The sequence below is a fragment of the Tympanuchus pallidicinctus genome, unplaced genomic scaffold (genome assembly GCF_026119805.1).
Source record: "Tympanuchus pallidicinctus isolate F22 unplaced genomic scaffold, pur_lepc_1.0 scaffold29, whole genome shotgun sequence".
In the NCBI taxonomy this organism is placed as follows: Eukaryota; Metazoa; Chordata; class Aves; order Galliformes; family Phasianidae; genus Tympanuchus; species Tympanuchus pallidicinctus.
The window spans coordinates 4,398,681-4,418,917 of record NW_026294746.1 but is presented as its reverse complement, the minus strand read 5'-3'; the positions used below and the strand labels follow the sequence as shown (position 1 = coordinate 4,418,917).

The following is a 20,237-nucleotide window of genomic DNA, read 5'->3' as shown; positions in this document are numbered from 1 at the left end:
GGAGTAGGGGGAGCAGATCTTTCGGCTGGAGAAAGAGAAACAGCGCTCCTTCCTTTTAACATGCTGTTGTCTGGCTTGATCTTGTCACTCCAAAGGGACCCATTCAGAGGTATTCATGCATCTGCCTCGGGGGGACAATGGGACCTTAGTTTATAAACTGTCTGTCCAGTTGCCTGCGGCCTTTAGTCCTTTTGTTTTCGCTTCTCTTAATAAACTTTTTGGGGGAGTTCATCAATACGCTTGAATAGCTGATGTTCTCATTCTCAGAGAAGGGAATAACAGAAGGTCTCGAAGGTTTTTTTTTTTGTTGTTTTTTTTTTTAATAGAGGTGGGGGTGTTTTGTTTTGTTTTGTTTTTTACCCCTTAAAGGAGAACCGAGGCTTGAAAAGCATCAGAATAAACCCTTTAAAAGAAAAAAAATCTGAATCAACCCCAAACAAAACCTCCATTCAAGAGACGGAGAAATGCGCAGCGTTTAATTGCGCGCACGCTCACACGCACACACGCACCCGAGAGCAATTCTTCGTCCTGCCGACAGAATTAAGACGATCTCCGCCTCGTTTTACAGCTCTCCAAATATTTTGGGTAGGGGGATTGGGGAGGAATTTCGGAGCCCAGGCTCATTTCCAGAGGATTTAAGGCTGAATGCTGGCTCGAACCTTTCCCCCGAGTTCCCCCGACTTCCACCTTCCCCCGGCAACTGCAGAAATCACAGCCGAGCAGATACGACCCCCTCCCCCCCCCCCAACACCCCCAAAATAAAGCTCAAATCGCGGTGAACGAGGATTTCTTCAGGGAATACCGAACCTCCCGCCCCGTTTTTTGTAGGCGAGCCCACAAATGGACGGGGGGAGGGTGAAAACACGGAGATTTCCCCTATTTCCAAGCACCGACGCAAAGTCCGGCCCCATCCCCGTGCCGGCTCCCTCTCTCCTCCCTTGATTTCTCTTTTAAGGCGTTTATTTTGCCGGCAGGGGGTTCTTTTCCCCTTCTCCCTCCCCGCAAATCCCCGCAAGCTCGGAGGAGCCGCTGCTTTGCCCCCTTCCCCACCTCCTATCCCAAGGCAGCCCCCCACCAACCGCTCTCCCCAGTGACTCCAGTTCAGCGTTTTAAGGCCCTAATGAGTGTTGACAAGTTTAATGAGTTTGTTTTAAAGAGGAAAAAACTGGTCAAGTCGAGATTTCCGAGTCAAATCCATTAGGAGATCCCATTCAAACCTCGCCTGACAGCTCAGCCGCTCTCACACTTCACCAGCCGGCGCAGGGACCTGCAGAAACCCCAAATCCCTGCCCCAAAAGCTGAACCTCTTCCTCAGCCCCATAGCCCAGCACGGAGCTATGGGTACCTGGGGCGGATAGGGACCCGCACCCACCCCTCCCTAGCTAAAGGAAAGAGGTAATTCCCCTTTTGAGGGGCAAGGAGAGGGTCTCCCTTAAACATCTCCCACAGGGCAAGGGGTTGCAGCACGCAGAGAGACCAAACGGAGCCGTAATAACCTCTCATTTCTATTGGAAATTGCATTAAACGCCCGGCTATTTTCCTTTCCCCCCCCCTTCCCCCCTTTCCCTTTTCGTCTCTCCCCCCATCAACCTTCATATAAGTAAACAGCCCTGTGAAGCCGAGGTGGAGGTCATGTTAAGTCATGCAGTCTGACTTCGTGAACTTTGAGCTGGGTGATTAGGAGGGAAAGGGAGGGGGGTTCTCCTTTTTCAATTTCTCCACTTCCTAGGTCTCTCCATTGTTCCAATTCCAAACAGCTGCTGGTGCTAATCTTTCGGTTATTTGCAATCAGGAGGAAGAAATACTCACACCCTAGAGTGCTCCGATATTAGCCCTGCCAGCCGAGCAAAGAGAGCACTGGAAGCTGAGGAGATGGAGGAAAACAAAACGGAGCAAAGTTATTGAACTCAGTTTGACTCTGAGCCTTTCAGGTACCTCTCTCAAACCTAAATCCTCACCGGCGAGAAAGCCATGGAAATGAGGCTTACAGGTACCGCATCACTTAAGGCCAGACCTGATTTTCCAAAGGTTAAACTCCTCCATCTACTCAAAGCCTGGCCGGAGCGAGAGGGGAGGGGGAAAATACCAACCGAGGGGAAAAGAAAGCACCACAAAAGCCCTGTTGGAGACCAACCTGGCGAGCTACGCCCAGGAGTGTTTCGTTCGAGCTGGCTTTGAAGGATTTCTATTTAATTATTACCAAGGAGGGCCAGAGAGACTGAAAAGGTCCAAGGAAGCTGCCGTGCAAAATGGACCGTCTTATTTACGTATGGATGCACGGGGTTCAGCCCCATAGGCGGGCTCTCCCTTCCCGTTCATTTATTCACCCGATTCATTAGAGCGATGGGTGCAGGTAACGAGAAGCTCCTCACCTTGAAGCATCCCGAGGGGGGCTTTCCAAGTTGCACAGACAGCAAAAAATAACTCAAGCCTTGGCTCGAAGCCTTAAAACCGGACTCCTAAAGTGGCTGGCAGGGCGGAGAGGGTCGTTTTGGGGTGATCCCATGAGTGTGCCGGGCTTGCCTGGCCCTCAGCCCTCTGCCCAGCCCCGCAGAGCCTTTATTGGTTTACTTAGGTGTTAATCCCTTAACAATCAAGTTCTCTGACCACGGAGCCCCGTCCCTATTCTTGTTTACATCTAATTAAGGGGCCGAAATGCCACTTCCCTTCCGCAGCCCCCCCCCTGCCTTCAACCAACTTCCATCTCCCACCCGCTTGCTTTGGGTTGTTTGGGGTTCTTTTTTTTAAGCAGGTAAATCGATCGAACGGCGAAATCCCGTCCCCAAATTCCACTTCCCCCGATCCAGCCACGTTCCCTTCCAGCAGATGAAAGGCAAAGCTCCCCCGTCCCGGTGTCACCAGCATCTCCGAGCTTGCCTTAATTCAATTAAACCTCGGAACGCCAGGAAACCAGCGGAGATCCACCCGAGCAAACCAGTAGCCGGGGCTAACAAAGGACCTTTCTTTGCAGAGGGTGCAAGGAGAGCCAGGCCAGCCCATGTGTCATCCAGCCCCGGAGACTCCCGGCTCTGCGGGGTTAACGATTCAGACACCACTGCGAGCTCTGGGACTGCAACTTGGCTTAGATAGCGTCTCAGCCCTGGGGCAATTCCTCTAAATCAATTTTCAAAACAATCAGTTTAGGGGCTTTTAATTAAGCTTTAAACCAGTGGTTAAAAATAGCAGTTTACTTCTTTGGGATGCAAACTAGGCTAGCATAAAAATAAATCAGAGAGACGGGCCCGCTGCCTTTTGGGATTCAGGGCGACGTAGATTATATACGTCCCAAGATTACGAGGATTTCTCTTTCTTCTAAGACTTATTCTCTATCCGAGCAGCTGCTCTTTCCATGCCAGACACCGAAGTGTCGGCAGGACCGCAAAGAGAGGGGATCCCGTGCAGCTTTCCCCAAACCCAAGCTAAGGAGAAAAGAATCAGGGAGGAAAGCTGGGAGCCCAGCTCAGCACATCCACCGGGTTTTCCTATATAAGGGGAAAGCAAAAATAAAAGGGGGGAGGGGAAAGGGGGAGGTGAAGCTATACGGACAAGAAACAACAACAACAACCCAGGGTGTTTCTGCAAAGAGGAAACCCCAAAAAGCCAGGCTAGATTTGAAGCTGAGCTGCTCAGCTTGGAGACCCCGCGATCATCCTCTCTGCTCCACCCGCGGTGATAAATTCGCCTAAAAGGTGAATTTAAGCTCCCTGGGCGCTTTTGTAGTTTAAATGGGAGCCTCCAGGTTACCCCCACCGCCCTTTGTTTAATTCTTCTGTGGCCGCAGCTAAAGGGACTCTCATAGGGCCCAGCTCGATACGCACAGCTCACACCTTTAAATCCCTTAAGCTCGCACAGGTTTTTGGCTCCCCAAACCCGGCCAGAAAGCAGATGTTTAAACGCAGCCCTCGCACCAAAGGCAGCTCTTAAAAGGGACCACAGCGTTAGGTTGATTAAAGAGTAATTAAGGGCTGTGGGACTCCTTTGGTGCTGCTCCTAGGACTCTCCTCGCCCGGAGGATTTCTCCCTAGGTGACCCAGATAAATTACAGATAGGGTTGAAATAACTTTTGTCCACGACGGACCGGGATGAGCCCGGCCCGCAAATCCCCGCACAGCGGTGGTTAATGAGGCAGTCATGCAAAACGCAGCGACTTAAACCTAAAAAGAGTCGGCTCGGAGTGACTTCTCCTTCCAGGGCTCCGCGGGTGAGTTTCGAGCCGTTCCCATTTCCATTCCCAACCCTCGGAGCTCGACCTTGACCCGGTTTGTCCCCGGTTTAATGGGGAAAAGAAGAGTCCGGCCGTTCCAGCATCCTCGAAGTTGGGTTTCTCTCCCCTTCTGTTCAGTGGGGAAAAGCCCCAAAACTCCCCGCGTGGAAGGAGGGGAAAAGAAAACAAAACAGAACGACCAAACAGAAATGAGCGAGGCTGAAAAATCAACCTCCCCGAGAGGAAACGAGGCGATGGGCAAAGGGAGAGGGAAAAAAAATCATCGGGAATCGGAGAGATTTCCTAAGCTGAACCGCTCGGGGACGGGGAGAAAAAACCTTCCCCCAAAGGGCTGCTACCCCCTCAAGAGCTGCTTTCCCCCGGAGGGCTGCTGTCCCCCAAACGGCTGAATTTCCCCGCTACTTCCAAGGACTTTCTGCTGCTCCTTTTCCTCCGTTCCTTCTCCCCCCGCCCCCTGCCTTCCCCCCTTTAGATCTCAGCGTGTTTGCTCTTGACTTCATCCACTAAGTCAATAGTTTGGAGATGCCCTCATCCTCAGAGGCCCGAGCCCCCGTGTCCCCTCCCTGTTTTCTCCTGCGGATAATGGCAGCCTTTTGTCGTGTAATCAAGCTCCCGAGGGGTTGGGAGACAGATATAGATTCTTGGCATTTGTCGGTGAAAATGAAAGCTGGATTAGGCAGAGGCGGCTGCACACTCCATGGTAAAGGACAACAACTATTCCCCCATTGAAAGTCCCATTCTGGTTTGGTTATTTTATCTTTAAAAGTTGTTTGTATTTCTAAAGTGGCCATTGATGCACTTAGAAAGTGTAGCAAGCTGTAAAGCCTCGCTTCAAATGAAAGGCGGACAGAGAGAGAGAGGGAGGGGAAAAAAAAGAGGAGGTTAAGGGGAGAAAACAGAGTGAGAAAAAATACCGTCATAAAAGGATGGAGAGGAGGGGGGAGAGGGGGTAAAAGAGTTAAAAAGATCCAATTCTGCCTAAAATCGGAGAGAAAAGTCACGAAGTCACAGCAGCCGGGGTTCGGCTCTGCTTTTTTCCCTTCCCGACGGAGAACATCGCGGAGGGGGGGGGGTGGAAAATGGGGTGGGACCCCTTGGGAACCCAACCCGGGGGGGGGTTTGGGTTTGGTTCCTTCATTGGAGAGCTTTGGTTCTTTGCAACCGAACTGGAAAGCCAAAGCGGATCCTCGCTTAGCGATGTCATAACCAGCAACAAGCGCTCTGTTTTCTCCTTCGCAGAGGTTTGCTGCCGAGCACTGATGGGGGAAGATCGTCCATCTCTGCACTGTTCACCTCTGCCCATTTTCTCCTGAGAAGCTTTGCCACTATAAATGTATAATTCCACCCCCATCCCCCCCCCCGAACGTCGCTTGGATTTAGCTCCATCTCCTCGTCTTTTAGACGTGTCTTAATCTGGGCTTGCGCCGTCCTTCCCTCCGCTGAACAGGAGGTAGAGAGGAGTGGGATATTTTGCTTTTAAAGGAAAGCATTCGTCAAACGCCCAAACTTTTCCCCTCCTTTTCAATACCAGGAGTGAAAATCGCAGTTTACCCGCTGCGAGCCGCACGCACAAGGGCTGGATTGTGGGCCGGATGGAGATTAAGGGGAAAACTCCAGGAAAAAAGCAGCAGAGCAACGAGGTATAAACCAAATGTTCACATTCTCCATCAATATATGTATATATATATATATAAATGAGGCTTCAAATAGCTCAATTTGCTGCTATTTAGCATCAAACGCTCCTCGAGAAATAGGGGGGGTGGGGGGGGGGAGGAAGGGGGGAAGAACTGGAAAGAATGAAGTTCCTAAATAAGGAATCCCTATTAAAAATAACAGCGGCTTTCCCTAACGGCGTGGCCGTCTGTATGGACCCTCACAATCACCAGCAGCTCCGGCTATCTGCCCTCTCTCGGATAATTTACACCATACAAAGCTTGGGGGCTATTAATCCCGTCGTCCCCCCCCCTCCACCCCCCCCTCCACCCCCCATTCCTATTCATGTCAATGTTTCTTTCTCTTTCCGAGCAATCAAATGTGCTGGAAACAATTGTAGGGAATTTAAACATGACTGTTCCCTGAATATCCCTCGACATCCAAGTGTCCTTTGTACGTTCAACCTCTCCTTTTAGAGACGCTTCTATACTTCGAAATGCAAAAGAAAGCAACCGTGGGCTGTGTTCAAGAGCCGGCCTGGGACTGATGGCACCCAAACCCCGCAATTCGAAATGAGTTTGATGGGATTTAAGGCTACTTCTGCGAACTTCAGGCGAGGCGAAAAATAACCCGAGCGCCTGAAGTTGCTCGAGAAGCTCATCTCGCCCAGCGTCAACTTTCCTCTCTCCTTTAATTTCCCAATAAATATGCAAATCGATTCGTCCCCACAAATGAGGGAACGGGGAAAATAAATAAATGACAGAATTGCGGTTCGCTTCGGACTTTCGCCTCCGTTGGAGGTTTGGGTGAGAACGGAAACGGCAGCGGGTTGGGGTTGGTCCCCGTGTTTTCCCTTCTCCATTCCCTCGGAAGAAAGGAAAATTACATTTTTCAGGCCCTCCCCCCTTTACCCCCCTGGATAAAAGCGGGGCAGCATCGCTGCCTATAAACGCCCTGTCCAAGTCCCTATAGCGATACAGCGGGGGGGGATGGCAGCCCCCAAAGAGGGGCTGTAGGGGCTGTCCGATGGGGTCACCCCATCACACACAACACACACACTTCGGGGACAGCCGCCTCTCCGCGGGGACGCAGCATCGCAGCTCCCCCTCCTCTCTGCCCCGTTTAAAGGGTCACTTTGATCCTCGATCTTTAGGGGCTCGGGACAAAGAAGCCACTGAAGGCTGAAGGCTGCCGGGTGTGTTTGTCGTCCCCCCCCCCCCCTTCTCCCCCCTCTTTCCTTCCCTCCCCACCTACCCCGAGAGAGAGCCTTGCAAACAGCCGTGCCCCCAACCCCACTCTTTTAGGGTCAGGCAAAGTGCTTCCTTCCAATTTTAGCAACAGCAACAACAAGCAAAAGAGAGAGGGGAAAAAAAAAAGAAGCTCAGAAAAGAGTGAAAACCAAGAAGGGCTTCCTCTGCCTTCCAGAAAGCCTCGGGGGCGGGGGGCAAAGGGATCGGATCTCCCCCCTCGCACCTCTGAGCATCCCTTCGTGCCTTCCGTGTCACCCTCACGCCGCGACCCCAAAGCCGCCCTGAGGGTTTTCCATTCCTCCCTCTCTAGGAAACGCGACCCTCTCTTTGAACGCCAATTATTTTCCCCCCCCTCCTCCTCAAAAGAAAAATATAGATTTATATATATATAAGCCTTTTTATTTTTAATTATTTTTTTTAAAGCCCTTGACTGCGTTTCTCGGGCAGGTGGAGGTGAGCCAGGAGCATCCCTTGAGTCCTGCTGTTGTATTATGAAGGGAAACCCCCTATTTCCATCTCCAGGAAGACTCGACAGGTGAAAATTAGTTCTTATCAGCATTAATATATAACGATTAAATTAAATATAAAAAAAAAGAAAAAGAAAAAGAAAAGAAAAAACCACAAACAAGCGCTTTGCTCCTCTTCCTCACCCCAAACCTCGGGCACAGCCGCGCAGAAGGGATGAGCTCAGCTGTCCTATGAGCAGCACGGAGCTGGGGACCCTTCCCCTGCAGCACAGCCATACAGCTCAGAAACGAGCCCAGGGTCCCCCCTCCTTCCCTCCGCAGACCCTACAGAGCCTTTGCGACAATTCATCACAGGACCCAGAGCCATCCAAGCAAGTAATGTGCAGCCTCAGATCTCCTATGTCCCACAAGACAGAGCGCCTGCTAATTAATAGACAGTGATTCCTGCGAGCAGCCCGAACAGTCTGTAATATGATGAACTTCCTTTGTACCGGTGTCACCACAAATGTTTCTGATAAGGAAAAGCATCCAAGGATCAAAGACTATAAGCTTCTCAATTTCCTCAAGCTGCCTCTACTTTTCCTCACCTACTTCTTCTCTTCTCCCCTCCCTCTGCGCAGCCCCGGCCCTTTTCCGTGAGCCCCGTTCTGCCTGAAAAAGCCCCAAATCCAACCCCGTCCCTTCACCCGTTTTTCCCCCCACAAACCGCTGACAAACGTCTTTATAACCAGGCATTCACTGACATCTCGTTTCTTTTGTGTCCAGCTCAACGCCGGCCCCGGGGCGGGATGAACCGAGGATGAGGATGGGGATGAAGATGAGGATGGTTTTGGGGGGTTGGGGGGATTCAGGGCAGATCTCCCTCCTGACTCCACCGCGTCCCCGTCCCGAACCGAGCTGCTCAACCGCACCTGCGCTTCGGTGGTGCTTTAATTCTTATTCTGGACCTGTTTGGGATGGATGGGATGAGAGGTAGCCCCCCTCCCCTTAAAGGACCCCCCCTCTGAGCACACATTGGAAGGGGATCGGTGCCACCAAGGCCCGGCCGGCAGCTCGGAGCCGCGTCCCCATCGCTGTCCCCCGTTCCCTGCAGCTCCCAGCATCTTCTCACCCACATTCCTCCAAAACAAAAAGGAAAAAAAAAGAAAAAAAAGAAAAAGGAAAAAGGAAAAATAAGAATAATAAAAAGAAAGAAAAATGAAAGAGCCCAAACCGGGCTGAAGTTCAGCTTAAATAAAAGAAGAAGAGGGAAAAAAAGGAAAAAAAAAAAATTTTTTTAAGGCCATTGGTGGAGAGAAGAGTTGTGTGGCAGCTGATAGGAATGGGCTGCTATTTTTTTTTTTTTAAGAATAGTCTCTATAAATATATAATATCTCCAAAGCCCAGGTCTTAAGAGGGTCCCTTATTTGCTTCTTTCTTTTGTAGGAAACGTAATTTTCAGAAAGATGCTTCCCCCCCCGCCTTACCCTAATGCTCGAGTAAGTACCTTACAGCTTTAAGGCTAGTGTTATATGTGCTTTAAAATCCTGCCATGTAAATTCCCCTGAAAAATTTGGAAAGCTTCTCGGGGGGGTACGAGTGGGGGTGTTGGGGAGGGGGGCTGGAATGGAGGAGGGGGAGAAAGGGGAGGTTAATCCGGGTTTAATGCTATGATGCAGTCACAGGACCAGGGCTAGGCTGATTGTGTTATCTCTTCCCAACATTTGGGTCTCCCATATTTCACCCAGCCAAATAGCTGCGAGAAAAAAGTGCGTATGGAGGCACTCCTGACGCCTCAGGAAAATATGTTATTAATATCTAAATAACTTCCCAATACTGTCTCTAAATCTCCCCTTCACCACTCCAGATGATGAATTCGTTTGAAGTGTTCTCCCGTCTCATCTTTTCAGTGTCTCTCTCCCTTTTTTTTTTTTTTCCCTTTTTTTTTTTTTATAACCAGGCTTATTTCAAACTGGTAAATATCTAATTCCTTTAACCACACTGCAGACACGTCTCTCCCCTTATATACAATTCTCATTTGCCGGGATCCGGATAGAAAACAGAGAATAAACCCCAACACCGCCTTCAACTCCTTCTGAAAATGATTCGGGCTTCGGGAGCGTCTTTTTTTTTGGGGGGGGAAGCACACCTGGATGGCACATCTGCCCTGCAGCCTCCCCGCTCCACCCCTCCTTCCCCAATTACCACCGAAAGCCCTGGATTAGAAATATATACCTTCCAGCTTCCTTCCTGCCCTCCTCTATCACGGCATCCATCTCCCCCCATAGCCGCTTCCTATCCCTCCCAGCCTATCACGTAATCTACCATTCACCTTCAAATTAGAGATTATTATGGCTGCCTTGTATTTCCTTCCCCTTCCTGCTGAGCCGACCCCCCCCTCGCTTCCCCGTACCCGCATTCCCCTTTTTCTTTGCCCTTTTCCTACAATTCAACCCATTCTTCTCCCCCACCCAGCGCCAAAAAGAAGGGGAGGGGACGCGCAAAACCCAAGCGACCCCTGGATCACAAACATCTCCCTTATATTATTTCACTTCCCACTGTATAATTGAACCTCTCTCCCCGCATCCTTGTCTTAAGTTTGTTTTTTAAGACGCCTTCTATTAGATTATACTCGTTCATTCCCCCCTCCAACCTTATCTCTCCTCCTCTCTTCTCTCCTTCCCGTCACACTCGATTTAGGAAGGAGTTTATCTTGCAAACATTTGCCTACTTTGTTTATGTAGACCAGGTTCTGCAGCTACTTGTTCCCAAAAGCCACTGTTTGCCTTTGTAATTGTTATCTGTGTTTATTGTTGTACCTCATTTGTCTCAGCTTTTTTTGTGACATGTAAGCTCCGTGTGTGCTCACATCCAACCCCCCTCCCTTCTCCCTCTCCCTGTATTTTTTTTCCCTTTTCCCTCCCCTCTCTCCTCTCTCTCTCTCTCTCTCTCCCTGAAATATGCACAGAATAACTGAGCCTAAAGCCAATGAATTGCTTGACACTACCCTATCTCTTTCCTGCCCCCCATTATTAGAGCTGATCCCACTCGCAACACTCACAAATCCCGCCTGGTCTCTGTTTGATTAGATTGCCAACCTTTCGTAATCCCTTGATTTGATGAAGTGTCTGTTCCCCCCCATTTCCCCCCTAAACATACATTGACAGAGAAAGCTCTTGTTGGTTTTACAACGATGCAGATTGTTTGCTGATAAATGGACCCGAACCCCCCCCGGCTCTTAGGGACAAAGCCACTTCCCAGGTGTGGCAGCGAGGGGCTGATCCCCCCCCCTCTTATTTTCCCCATATCCACTCCCCCGAATTAAATTACATTTGGCAGGACCCAAACAGCCTCCCCCCCCAAGAAAAGAACCCTAAACTCTACACCAGGGACTGCTATCACATTCAATCATTACCACCTCGGGGCGGGGGGGGGGATGGATAGGGGATGGTCACACCTGTTCACGCTTCCAAAACCTCAATACAGTTAAACGCTGCTCTGTATCCATCTCTTCCTACCGGGTTTCCCATCCCAACCCCGCGTATCATTTCCATGGGGGGGGGGGGGGGAACACAGCGGTGCAGCCATTGGTGCCCCGTGTGCCATAAAGAGGAGCACCGAAATAAAGGAACGGGAGGGAGGGGATGGAGATGCCAAACAGTAATGAGTGGTAAAAAAAACATAAATCATAAAAACGGGCGGCGATTAAGCGATTAAAAACAATAATTACAAGAAACAACAAGAAAATTAAGTGATTAATAATGCTTAATAACGCCAAGCCACCTGTCCGGCCTGATCCCAAACCCTGCTGCCATCCCCGCTCTGTTTCGGCACAGCGGCCCCGAACGGGACACCCGTGGCCATAGGGTGACACGCGGGGGGGTCATTCCTTTGCTGAAGCTCATCCCCCTCCTCCCATGCTTCACATCTGCTTGTAATTAATACGAGGCCTCGCCCGAAGTGTGGGCACCATCCTCAGCACCCCGTTAAATCCGGGGGGGGGTTCGTTTCCCCATTCACCCCCACGGTTCCACCTCGCATCTCCGGCTGCGGGGTGAAGTAAAGCAGCGCCATCACCCACCCGTGACCCTCCCTAATAAACCCCAAACGCTCACAAATGAAAGAACAACGAGAAACGACAACAAAAAAATAATAATAACTCGCTCTTAACAAGGATAAAAAAAAATAAATAAATAAAATAAAAAAAAAATAAATAAAAAATAAAGTGAAGCCTCATGAATATATGCCCAGGGCTAGCTGGAGTGAGCCGTTTAAAGATGAAAGTGCAAAGAAATAAAGGCTCAATTTAATCTGCCTTAAAACCCTTCAACTTAACGTTTGTGCTGGGAACTCAGAGAGTGAGTACTGATTGGGGATAAATACATTTCTTAGCATGCCTTGGAGCTATTACACCCTTCTCCAACACAGCTCCCTATTCAACAGCCACAGTTTTCATTACCAGCTCTAATAAGTCTTAACATTATTAAATGCCAAGCAGACGATAGAAAGAAACAGGCGCAGGGTGGAAGCTTTCTTTAACACTTAAAAAGAGAGAGCATTTAGGGCTGTCTTCCTCCGGCTCCCCGCGAGGAGAACCCGCAAATGGAGCAAAGGCGTTTGGCAGGAGGAAAAAGGCCAAAACAAAGTTTCCCCCTCTCCTTTTTCTCCCTCCTCCCCCCCTCCGTCCGCAACCATCATGAAAATGCCTTAAAAAAAAAAAAAGAAAAAGGGGGGGAGGGAAATAAATAGGAAAAATAAAGCGAGGAATACAAACACCCAACGCAGAGCTGGGAACGAGTGCCAGGAATGCGTTAATATATATATATATATTTAATAATAATTTAATATCAAACTTCGAGATCAATTCCCATGGAAGGGGCGTCGTGATTCCCGGCTCTAAAAGGAATAAATAGCAAAACGCCGCCTCGGAACCTTTTACGAACTGACCGCTCATTAATTATCTTAATTGGGGCTGTTTAGAAACTTTTCTCCGTATTGATGGCTGCTGTTATTATTGGTGGTATTTTTTAATTGCTCTGACAGCCCCGCACCCCGTTTCACCGCTGCCCGCTATTTCGGCAGCTCCGCAAAAGCAAAGCATTTTTAGGAGGTTTTTTTTTCCTTCAGATCCAAAGCAGGAGAAGGAGAAAATAAAACGCACGGGAGCCCAGCAGCCCATCAATAATGATTTATCTCCGGGAATGGGCGCTCCGCGGGCTGCGGCAAAAGGGAATCAGCCCAAATGAGCGCTCGATTCAAAGCGGGTTCCGCAAAGCACCCGCGGTTCGTTTTGATTTTAAGTTTATTTTTATTTTTTCCCCGAGAGAAAACAAACCAAAGAAAAATAACGAAACAGCAACGACCTCGAGATGTAAAAATCGTTACTTTTCCCAGCGATGCGACCCGGAGAAAAACCACCTCTCCGAAATGAAACCCGACGCATCGCGCGGTGACGCGGGGGCAGTTTTTCCCCCTTCCACACAATGGGCTCCGATTTGCAAATGAGCATCGCCTATTTCCAAATCACAAGCAACATTTTGCAACGTCCAACGGCTCGCCTTTTTTCCAACAGACGGTCCTATAATATTACAAAACTATCTAACAGCAGGGAGTTTTGAATAATTTATCTCCCTTTCTTCCCTTCCTTGGCCCTTTGTCCCAACTTTTTCTCCTCCTTGCAGAATTTTGAATGAGAATAGAGAAGCCCTCCCTCCCCCATCCTTCTACTCCATTTTTAAGGCAGCCTAGGGTTTTTCCCCTTCTTTTTTTTCCCCCTTTCTTACACCCCCCCTCCCCTCCACACCCCTTTTTCTTTTTTTTTTCCTTCCAGTGTTTGCTTTTGTGGCCGGGAATCTTTTGCTTATAAAGCTTCAATAGACTCGAAGGTCTTTGTAAGTGAAGTTCATCTTCAAGGTTGGAAAAAAAAGAGAGAGAGAGGGAGAGAAAGGGGGAGAGAGATCGGATCCTTAAAGAACCCCCTTTTGTGCACCTTCATTTAAACGTTTGATGGTGACACGGAGAAGCTTTTCTCTGCCCCGAATTCCCCGCACTTCAATATTCCCCCCCGAACTGGGGAAAACTTTGCAGCCTAGTGAGAAACTTTGTGGAAGCTCCGTTGCCGATACGGCAAACCGGCCCCCAAGCCTCGCAAGCCGGCCTCACCATCGCCATTTTGCCATCAATTCGGGGGCAAAAATAAACAGCAAAACCTTCATTCTTCAGGCTTTCCTACGGGACTTCGTAATTCCCGCTTTCCTCCCCCAAAAAGCGCTTGGACGCGACGAAATCATTCCGTGCCTAAAGCAAAACCTCCTTCCCGTCCCTCCAACTTCCCCCCTGGTTTCACAAAACCCTCATTGCCAAACTTCGATTATTTTCGCTAAAAATACCGGTTTCCCTTCTTCTTTATTTGTTTTTTTTGTTTGTTTGTTTTTTTGGAAGGCTGAGGACTCGTCTCCCCCACCCAGCCTCCCAAAATGACATTTCCAAAGCGCCACGAGCTCCAAAACCTCGCATTCCCCGCCCTCCCCCCCCCCACAATGAGAGACAAGTGCAGTGTCACCGGGTCCCCCCTCTCCGAGCTGCCCTCAAGCTTTCCACCAGCAGCCCCAGCTTTATTATCCCTATTTATTATTTGCCTATTTATTATTTCCCCCCGAGCCCGGTGCTGGTGGCTCTCACTGCAGCCCCACAGCAGCGCGCATCCCGTGCTCTCTAATTGATATTGATTGGCCAAATCGGTCAACTGTCAGCCAGAGTTTCAGGGGACCACTTAGAGAGCAGGAGAGAAATCTGTTTAACAAATTCATTTAGGAATCAGAGATGCCTCCCCTCAGTCATCTCCCTTTATAAATAATTGATCTGGAGCGGCCGCGAGCGAAACACCGACAACTCTTCCGTGCGGGGATGAGAAAACATCACAACCCCAAAGGCTGGGTACCAGCAGCCCCAGCAGCATCACACCTTGGCTCTGCCATCAGCCCTACTTGGAAAGGACAGCTGTAAGGCTCTGCAGCCAATCCCTTTCTTATTCCCCATCTAAAAAGCCGTGGGCCGTGTTCCCAAAGGTTCCCCCCATCCTAAAGGTTCCCCCAGTCCAACCTGGGGCACGCGTGGCCGCCTCTACCTTTGTCGCCCAGGATGCCATCTATGCTGTGCTTGGCCTTCTTCTCCCCATCTTCCTCCTTCTTGTCGCAGTCCTCCTCTTCCTCTTTCTTCCCGAATTTGATGCGTAGCACACGGCTAATCGAACTCACTAAACCTCAGACAGTCAAAGACAAGAAGGCAAGTATAAGCTGCCTGGGAACGGACGGGGGAAACCCAAGCTGGAGCCTCATACACATCAAGGGCACCTGCACCTCTTTGCCCACTCTTATGCACCCACTCCTTCTGCCAACTGCGCCCAAGCACCCCTCAGTTCACCCAAGTGACGACAACTGGGGTTCCTGAAGATGGATGCATCCATCACCAACCCCAAAACACCCGGCCCTGCTCATGGGGTTGCACGTCCCAGGGTTCCCACCTGCTTTGTGGCAGGGAAAATGTCCCCAGCTCTTGGCTTGCAACCCTCAGTAGGACCAGGAAAGGCCCAAAAGTTTGGATTCAGCCTCCCCAGGACCCCACTTTTGGGGATCTGTGCCCTGCAGAGCAGGCTCAGCTCCTTTGGAGCAAGAGAGGAACTCTGAGCCAAAGGAACCAGGACCTAAAAAACATCCAGACCCTCAGCACATCTCAACACTGGGGTACAGCATCATTTTCAGTGAGCGATGGCATTCCTGGATGAATGGAAGCACCGCTGTGCATCCTCAGTGAGCAAGACGTGGGCTGAAGTCCCACTTTGGGATCTACCCCATGCAAGCTGCCCTCAGGTTGGAGACCCCCAGTTGTCCCCAGGGAGCTGGGATAACTTGGAAAAACCGCTTTGGTTTGCATCCATCCCCATGCAGAGCAAGGAGCAAGAGGATGCCGGAGACAACCATGCCCCAAAACGCCTTTTTGGGATCACGGGTGGCCTTACGGCCAAGCTGCCTTCTCACCTGAGGGCACAGTGCTGCGGTCGCAGTGTCCATCCTTCAGCAGCCTGTCCCGGATCTCCCAGCTGAACATCCCAGGGTTTTCCCTCTTGTATTCCTCGATTTTCTTCTCCACGTCGGGAGTCGCAACCTGCTTTTGTGGTCAATGGCCACCGGTGCGTGCGTGAGCAGAGGGGGGGAAGGGGAGAGAGAGAAAAAGCCCTTTTAATTGAAAAATTACACCGGGCTGCTAGCTTTGGGGGCAAAAACAACAAAAATAGTTGAATCTGAGGGATGGGAAGAAGGAAAATAAAGCTGGGGAGAGGTATGAGGTTGTCCCCCAGGTGTGGATTCCATTTGTCCCCCTTAAAACTAAAGGACAAGGAGATGGCAAAGATGGGTTTAACCTGAGATGGAAGGAAGGAGGGGATGCGAGGGATGCTTTTTTGGGGGGGTGCTGTGTAAACCTGAAAGCAAACAGGGGCCGAAGGAAACGCTCGAATGCTTGCCACTTGTTGCACGCTGAAAACCCCGTTAATTTAATCCCATCCTGCTGCCCGGCGCTGTTTTCTCCCCATCTTTGCTCAAAACCCGTTCGTTTCTTTCATCCCTAAATTCACCCCTTCTCGTCCCAAAAGAAGATCCCTCCCCGGCTGCTTCCTAACACCGCGTATCGGGCCCGTAACGCGGCCCCACATTGCACTCACCCTGGGCTTGCTGCCCCCGATGGCCCCGGGTCGGATGGAGCCCGTCTCTTGGTACCTGCAGAGGATTTTGGAAACGCAGCCGTGGGAGACCCTGAGCTGCCTGGAAATCACGCAGGGCCGGATCCCGTGGTGAGCCATCTCCACGATCTTGTGGCGGATGTGGTTGGGCAACGGGCGCCCGTTGATGAAAACCCCTCCGAGTTGATTCACCCGGCCCTGGCCCAGCGGGGTGGACACTGGGAACGGGGGGGGGGGAGAGAAAAATGGTGAAAAAGGGCAAAAAAAATCCGTCAAAATTCCACGCATCCCTCCCCGCGCCTCCAGTTTGCATCCCAGAGATTTGCACCTCTCCACCGTGTCCTAAAATAGGGGCAAAACCCCTCCCGTCCCGTGGAATTGCTTTTTATCCCGTATCCCCGCGGTGCCCTTCGCTGTAGGGGAAAGTTTTGCAGTTGAAAATAGGAGCCGCGCATCGCATCACCCCTCCGTCCCCTCGGGGTTACAGAACTTGGGGGGTTTCACACCTACACTTTGAACCAGAGCCGAAAGAGGAGAAGATTTAAAACCTGGTGGCAAAGCCAGATAGGATTAAAAAAAGAAAAAGGAGAAGAAAAAAAGTTCGCACTTCTCCCCGAAAGCGCGCAGCGCTCCTCGCTCCCTATGAGGGGCTCCGCGTCCCCGATGAGGGGCTCCGCGCTCCGAATTAATGAGCGGCTCTCTGTTTGCGACCCAACTTTTGGGAAACAGGCTCTCGAAATCCCCTCGAGGGTTTCTTTCTACGGGTTCGGAGGAGCCGCGATGCGCGGCACCTGCGGGGTCGGTATTTCGCGCTGTAGATTTCGGAGATTAATACGATTTCACAGGCTTGGAAATTAGGGGGAGGGGGGGGGAAATTAAAAGAAAAAAAAAATACGGAGGGAAGAACTCAGCTGCGCAATTTGCAGCGAGGCTGGAGGGGGCGAGGGGGTGATTTTCTCTTTACAAAGAAAAGTCGATTCCAGAAATTGCCTCGCGATTTAACAAGAATCATGCACCACTAATTCAAAGTCACTTGGCCAGCACTCCCTGGATATATCATTATCGACAGATAACACTCGAGTGGCCAATTTTACATTCAAGAGGTACTAAAACCGCCGCCCGCTCTCTCTTTTCATTATTCCCAGTCATGTTGTGCAAATATTGTTGTAATCCTTTGATCCTTTCCCTTGCCGTCTGTTTTACTTCATTTGCTACAGAAAAGCACTTCAGCAAATCCCCCCAGCTTGTATGTTTTGCAGTCTGCGTGGCTTTCCCCAGCTCTGAGTTTCGCCACTTGATCACGGTCTGTATGAAATTCTCCTCTTTAATAAATGCGGGGAAAGGGCTCCTACTTTAATTCTGATTTTTTTTTATTATTTTTTTTTAATTTTTAATTTTTTTTTTTTTAATTTATTATTATTCCCTCGCACAGCTTTGGGCAGAAATCATAAGCCGGGCGGCCGCACAAAGGGAAAGAAAACGACGGGGGAAGTTGGTGGCTCCGCAGTGGAGATGTCATCCCCACGGATGACACTTCTCGAGGTGACAGCTCCCGTTTCCCCCCCTTTTTCCTCGGCCGAAGCACCGCATCTGTTCCCAGCCCCAAAGCTCCGGCTTTGGCTTTTATTTTCCTGGGGAGAAGTTTGGAAACAATCGGTTTTTCTTGCTTTTTTGTTTTTCCCCTCCTCCTTTCTTTCTCTATAGGGCCGGGACTCTTTGAGTTTGGGAAACGATAATAGTAGCCATAGCAAGAAAGGGCGAGCCTAAAACCCGCTCCTAACTCCTCGAAAAGGGCGGAAAAATAAAGGCGCGACGTGAGAAAAGAGCTCCGACCTCCCCAAAGTTGGATGCTCCGCACAGGATCCCCCCCCCAAAACCCCCCGTCTTCACCCAACTCACCTCTCCCCGCTTTCAAATCCATCCCAAATTCATCTATCTGAAGCTGTCCTCGCACACGTTAACATAGATATACCTACCTTCTAAAGGGAAGCCGGTGCGAGGGTAGTTTTGCCCCGGCGCCGGGCGCATCATCCGCGGTACCGTCCCGGGGAGCGCTGCCATAGCGGGGGGCGGCGGAGCGGCTCCGTACGGATCGGGGTCACCCCCGAACCCCGGGAGAGCCGAAAGATCAACGGGTTTTTTTCCTTCTCTGTTGGTCCCAATGAGGCTGGAAGGGCTTTCGGTGGTTTTCCAGCCCCGGCGGCTGTTTTTTTTAAAAAAAAAAAACAAAAAAACCAAACAAACCCAAACGAACAAGGGAGAAATCATTGCTCCGAATGAATGAAAACAATAATAATTAAAAAATCGTCATCAGAGGAATCGTTAACGAGGTGGGGGGGGTGAAATGATGGGGGGTGAGGGGTGAATGGAGAAGGGGGTGGAGGGGGGGGGGGGGGGGGGGGGGGGGGAGAAATATCACCCACCAGAAATCCCTCGGAAAGTTTTCGGGCTATGTCACAACCGGCCTGAGCGGGCGCTCCGGAGGAATGTAACCCAGACTGCAGGGAGAAGCAGACACATCCAAAGTTGCCTCGGTGCTGGGTTGGGCTTAAGGATGGGGGGGCGTAGGGGGAGCTGAGTTTTTCCCCCTCAAGCTGAGGTTGTTGGTTTTTTTTTTTTTTTCCCCTTATTTTTGTTACCGCTGCTTTATTTTTTTTTTCACCTCCCCACCCATCCACCCTCCTTGCCTCTTTTTTTTTTTATTATTTTTTTGGTGGTGTTTCGGAGATGGGTGGGAGGAGGGTTTGGAAGTTGTTAAAGAGCCCAACTTGGGGCGGTGTGGGGAGGATAGAAGGAGCCCCGGCGCTGTGATAGGCTCCGGCTCCTTTCTTTTATTCATGACCGGGGATGGGGGTACCGCGCCGGGGCTGAGGGACCAATAAGAGGCAGCAGCTTCCCAACACGCAGGCAAATCTACGGGCTCGGGTTATTTTGTTAGGCGCTATTATTCATTACTAGGCTTGGCTTCTTTTTGATGGAAAGCTGGGGCTCACCCCCCCCTCCCCCTTCCCCTTTTCTCCCCTCTCCCCCCTTCCCGTTTTTTTTTGGTAATATATCGTGGAGGAAAACTTTAGGATAAAGGATTTTGTTTCTTTCTCTTTTTTTTTTTGGCTTCACAAACTTCAGCACTCATCAATCAGGCTGGAGCATCCGTATGCATCCCAAAGGGGTCACATCCTGCCCCAGGTTCCATATGTACCAAATCTCCCCTAACAAACGACACCCCCCCCCCCCCCTCCGATCCCAAGGGTCCAAATATGCCAAATGGTTTCCAAATACACCAAATCCCCCATAGCAAACGACCCCCCCCGAAGCTTCTGGGGTGGGATTGGGGGTGATGAGTTCCAAATATACCAAATATCCCACAGCAAACGTCCCCCCCCCTCCCCTCCCCCGAAGCTTCTGGGGTGAGGTTGGGGTGATGGGTTCCAAATATACCAAACCCCCATAGCAAACTGACCCCCCCCCGAAGCTTCTGAGGTGGGGTTTGAGGTAATGGGTTCCAAATATCCCAAATATCCTATAGCAAAAACTCCCCCCCCCCCCGAAGCATGGTGATGGTGGATGATGGATTCCAAACATACCAAATCCCCCATAGCAAACTGGCCCCCCCGAAGCTTCTGGGGTGAGGTTTGGGGTGATGGGTTCCAAATACATTAAATATCCCATAGCAAACTGCCCCCTCACACCCCCCGAAGCTTCTGGGGTGGGTTTGGGGTGATGGGTTTCAAATACACCAAATCCCCCATAAAAAACGACCCCCCCTCAAGTTTCTGGGGTGGGATGGGGGGTGATGGATTCCAAACATACCAAATCCCCCATAGCAAACTGGTCCCCCCGAAGCTTCTGGGGTGAAGTTTGGGGTGATGGCTTCCAAATACACTGAATATCCCATAGCAAACTGGCCCCCGAGAAGCTTCTGGGAT

General features: G+C 50.5%; 1 protein-coding gene and 1 long non-coding RNA gene across 6 annotated transcripts in view; one reads left to right on the top strand and one right to left on the bottom strand.

The window, feature by feature from the left end:
- The window catches only part of PAX7 (paired box 7), an 89,462-nt gene extending 70,658 nt beyond the window's left edge, over positions 1-18,804 (bottom strand). The window contains exons 1-5 of one of the 4 annotated variants that reach the window (XM_052691797.1): positions 18,735-18,804; positions 18,288-18,514; positions 16,294-16,529; positions 15,611-15,740; positions 14,701-14,835 (exon numbers count right to left, since the gene is read on the bottom strand). In XM_052691797.1, the coding sequence (XP_052547757.1) occupies positions 14,701-14,835; positions 15,611-15,740; positions 16,294-16,529; positions 18,288-18,372 (586 nt within the window). In that variant the 5' untranslated portion in view covers positions 18,373-18,514; positions 18,735-18,804. The remainder of the gene's footprint in view (positions 1-14,700; positions 14,836-15,610; positions 15,741-16,293; positions 16,530-18,287; positions 18,515-18,734) is intronic. The other 3 variants (XM_052691799.1, XM_052691798.1, XM_052691800.1) reach the window with 3 other exon arrangements.
- On the top strand, positions 4,714-6,744 carry LOC128085001 (uncharacterized). Of its 2 annotated transcripts, none has more exons than XR_008208758.1 (3): positions 4,714-4,925; positions 5,757-5,865; positions 6,355-6,744. It is a non-coding gene; the product is annotated as an uncharacterized LOC128085001 (long non-coding RNA). The 2 variants fall into 2 exon arrangements; XR_008208757.1 differs by lacking the exon at positions 4,714-4,925 and adding an exon at positions 5,401-5,675.
- Positions 18,805-20,237: the final 1,433 nt, after the last annotated feature.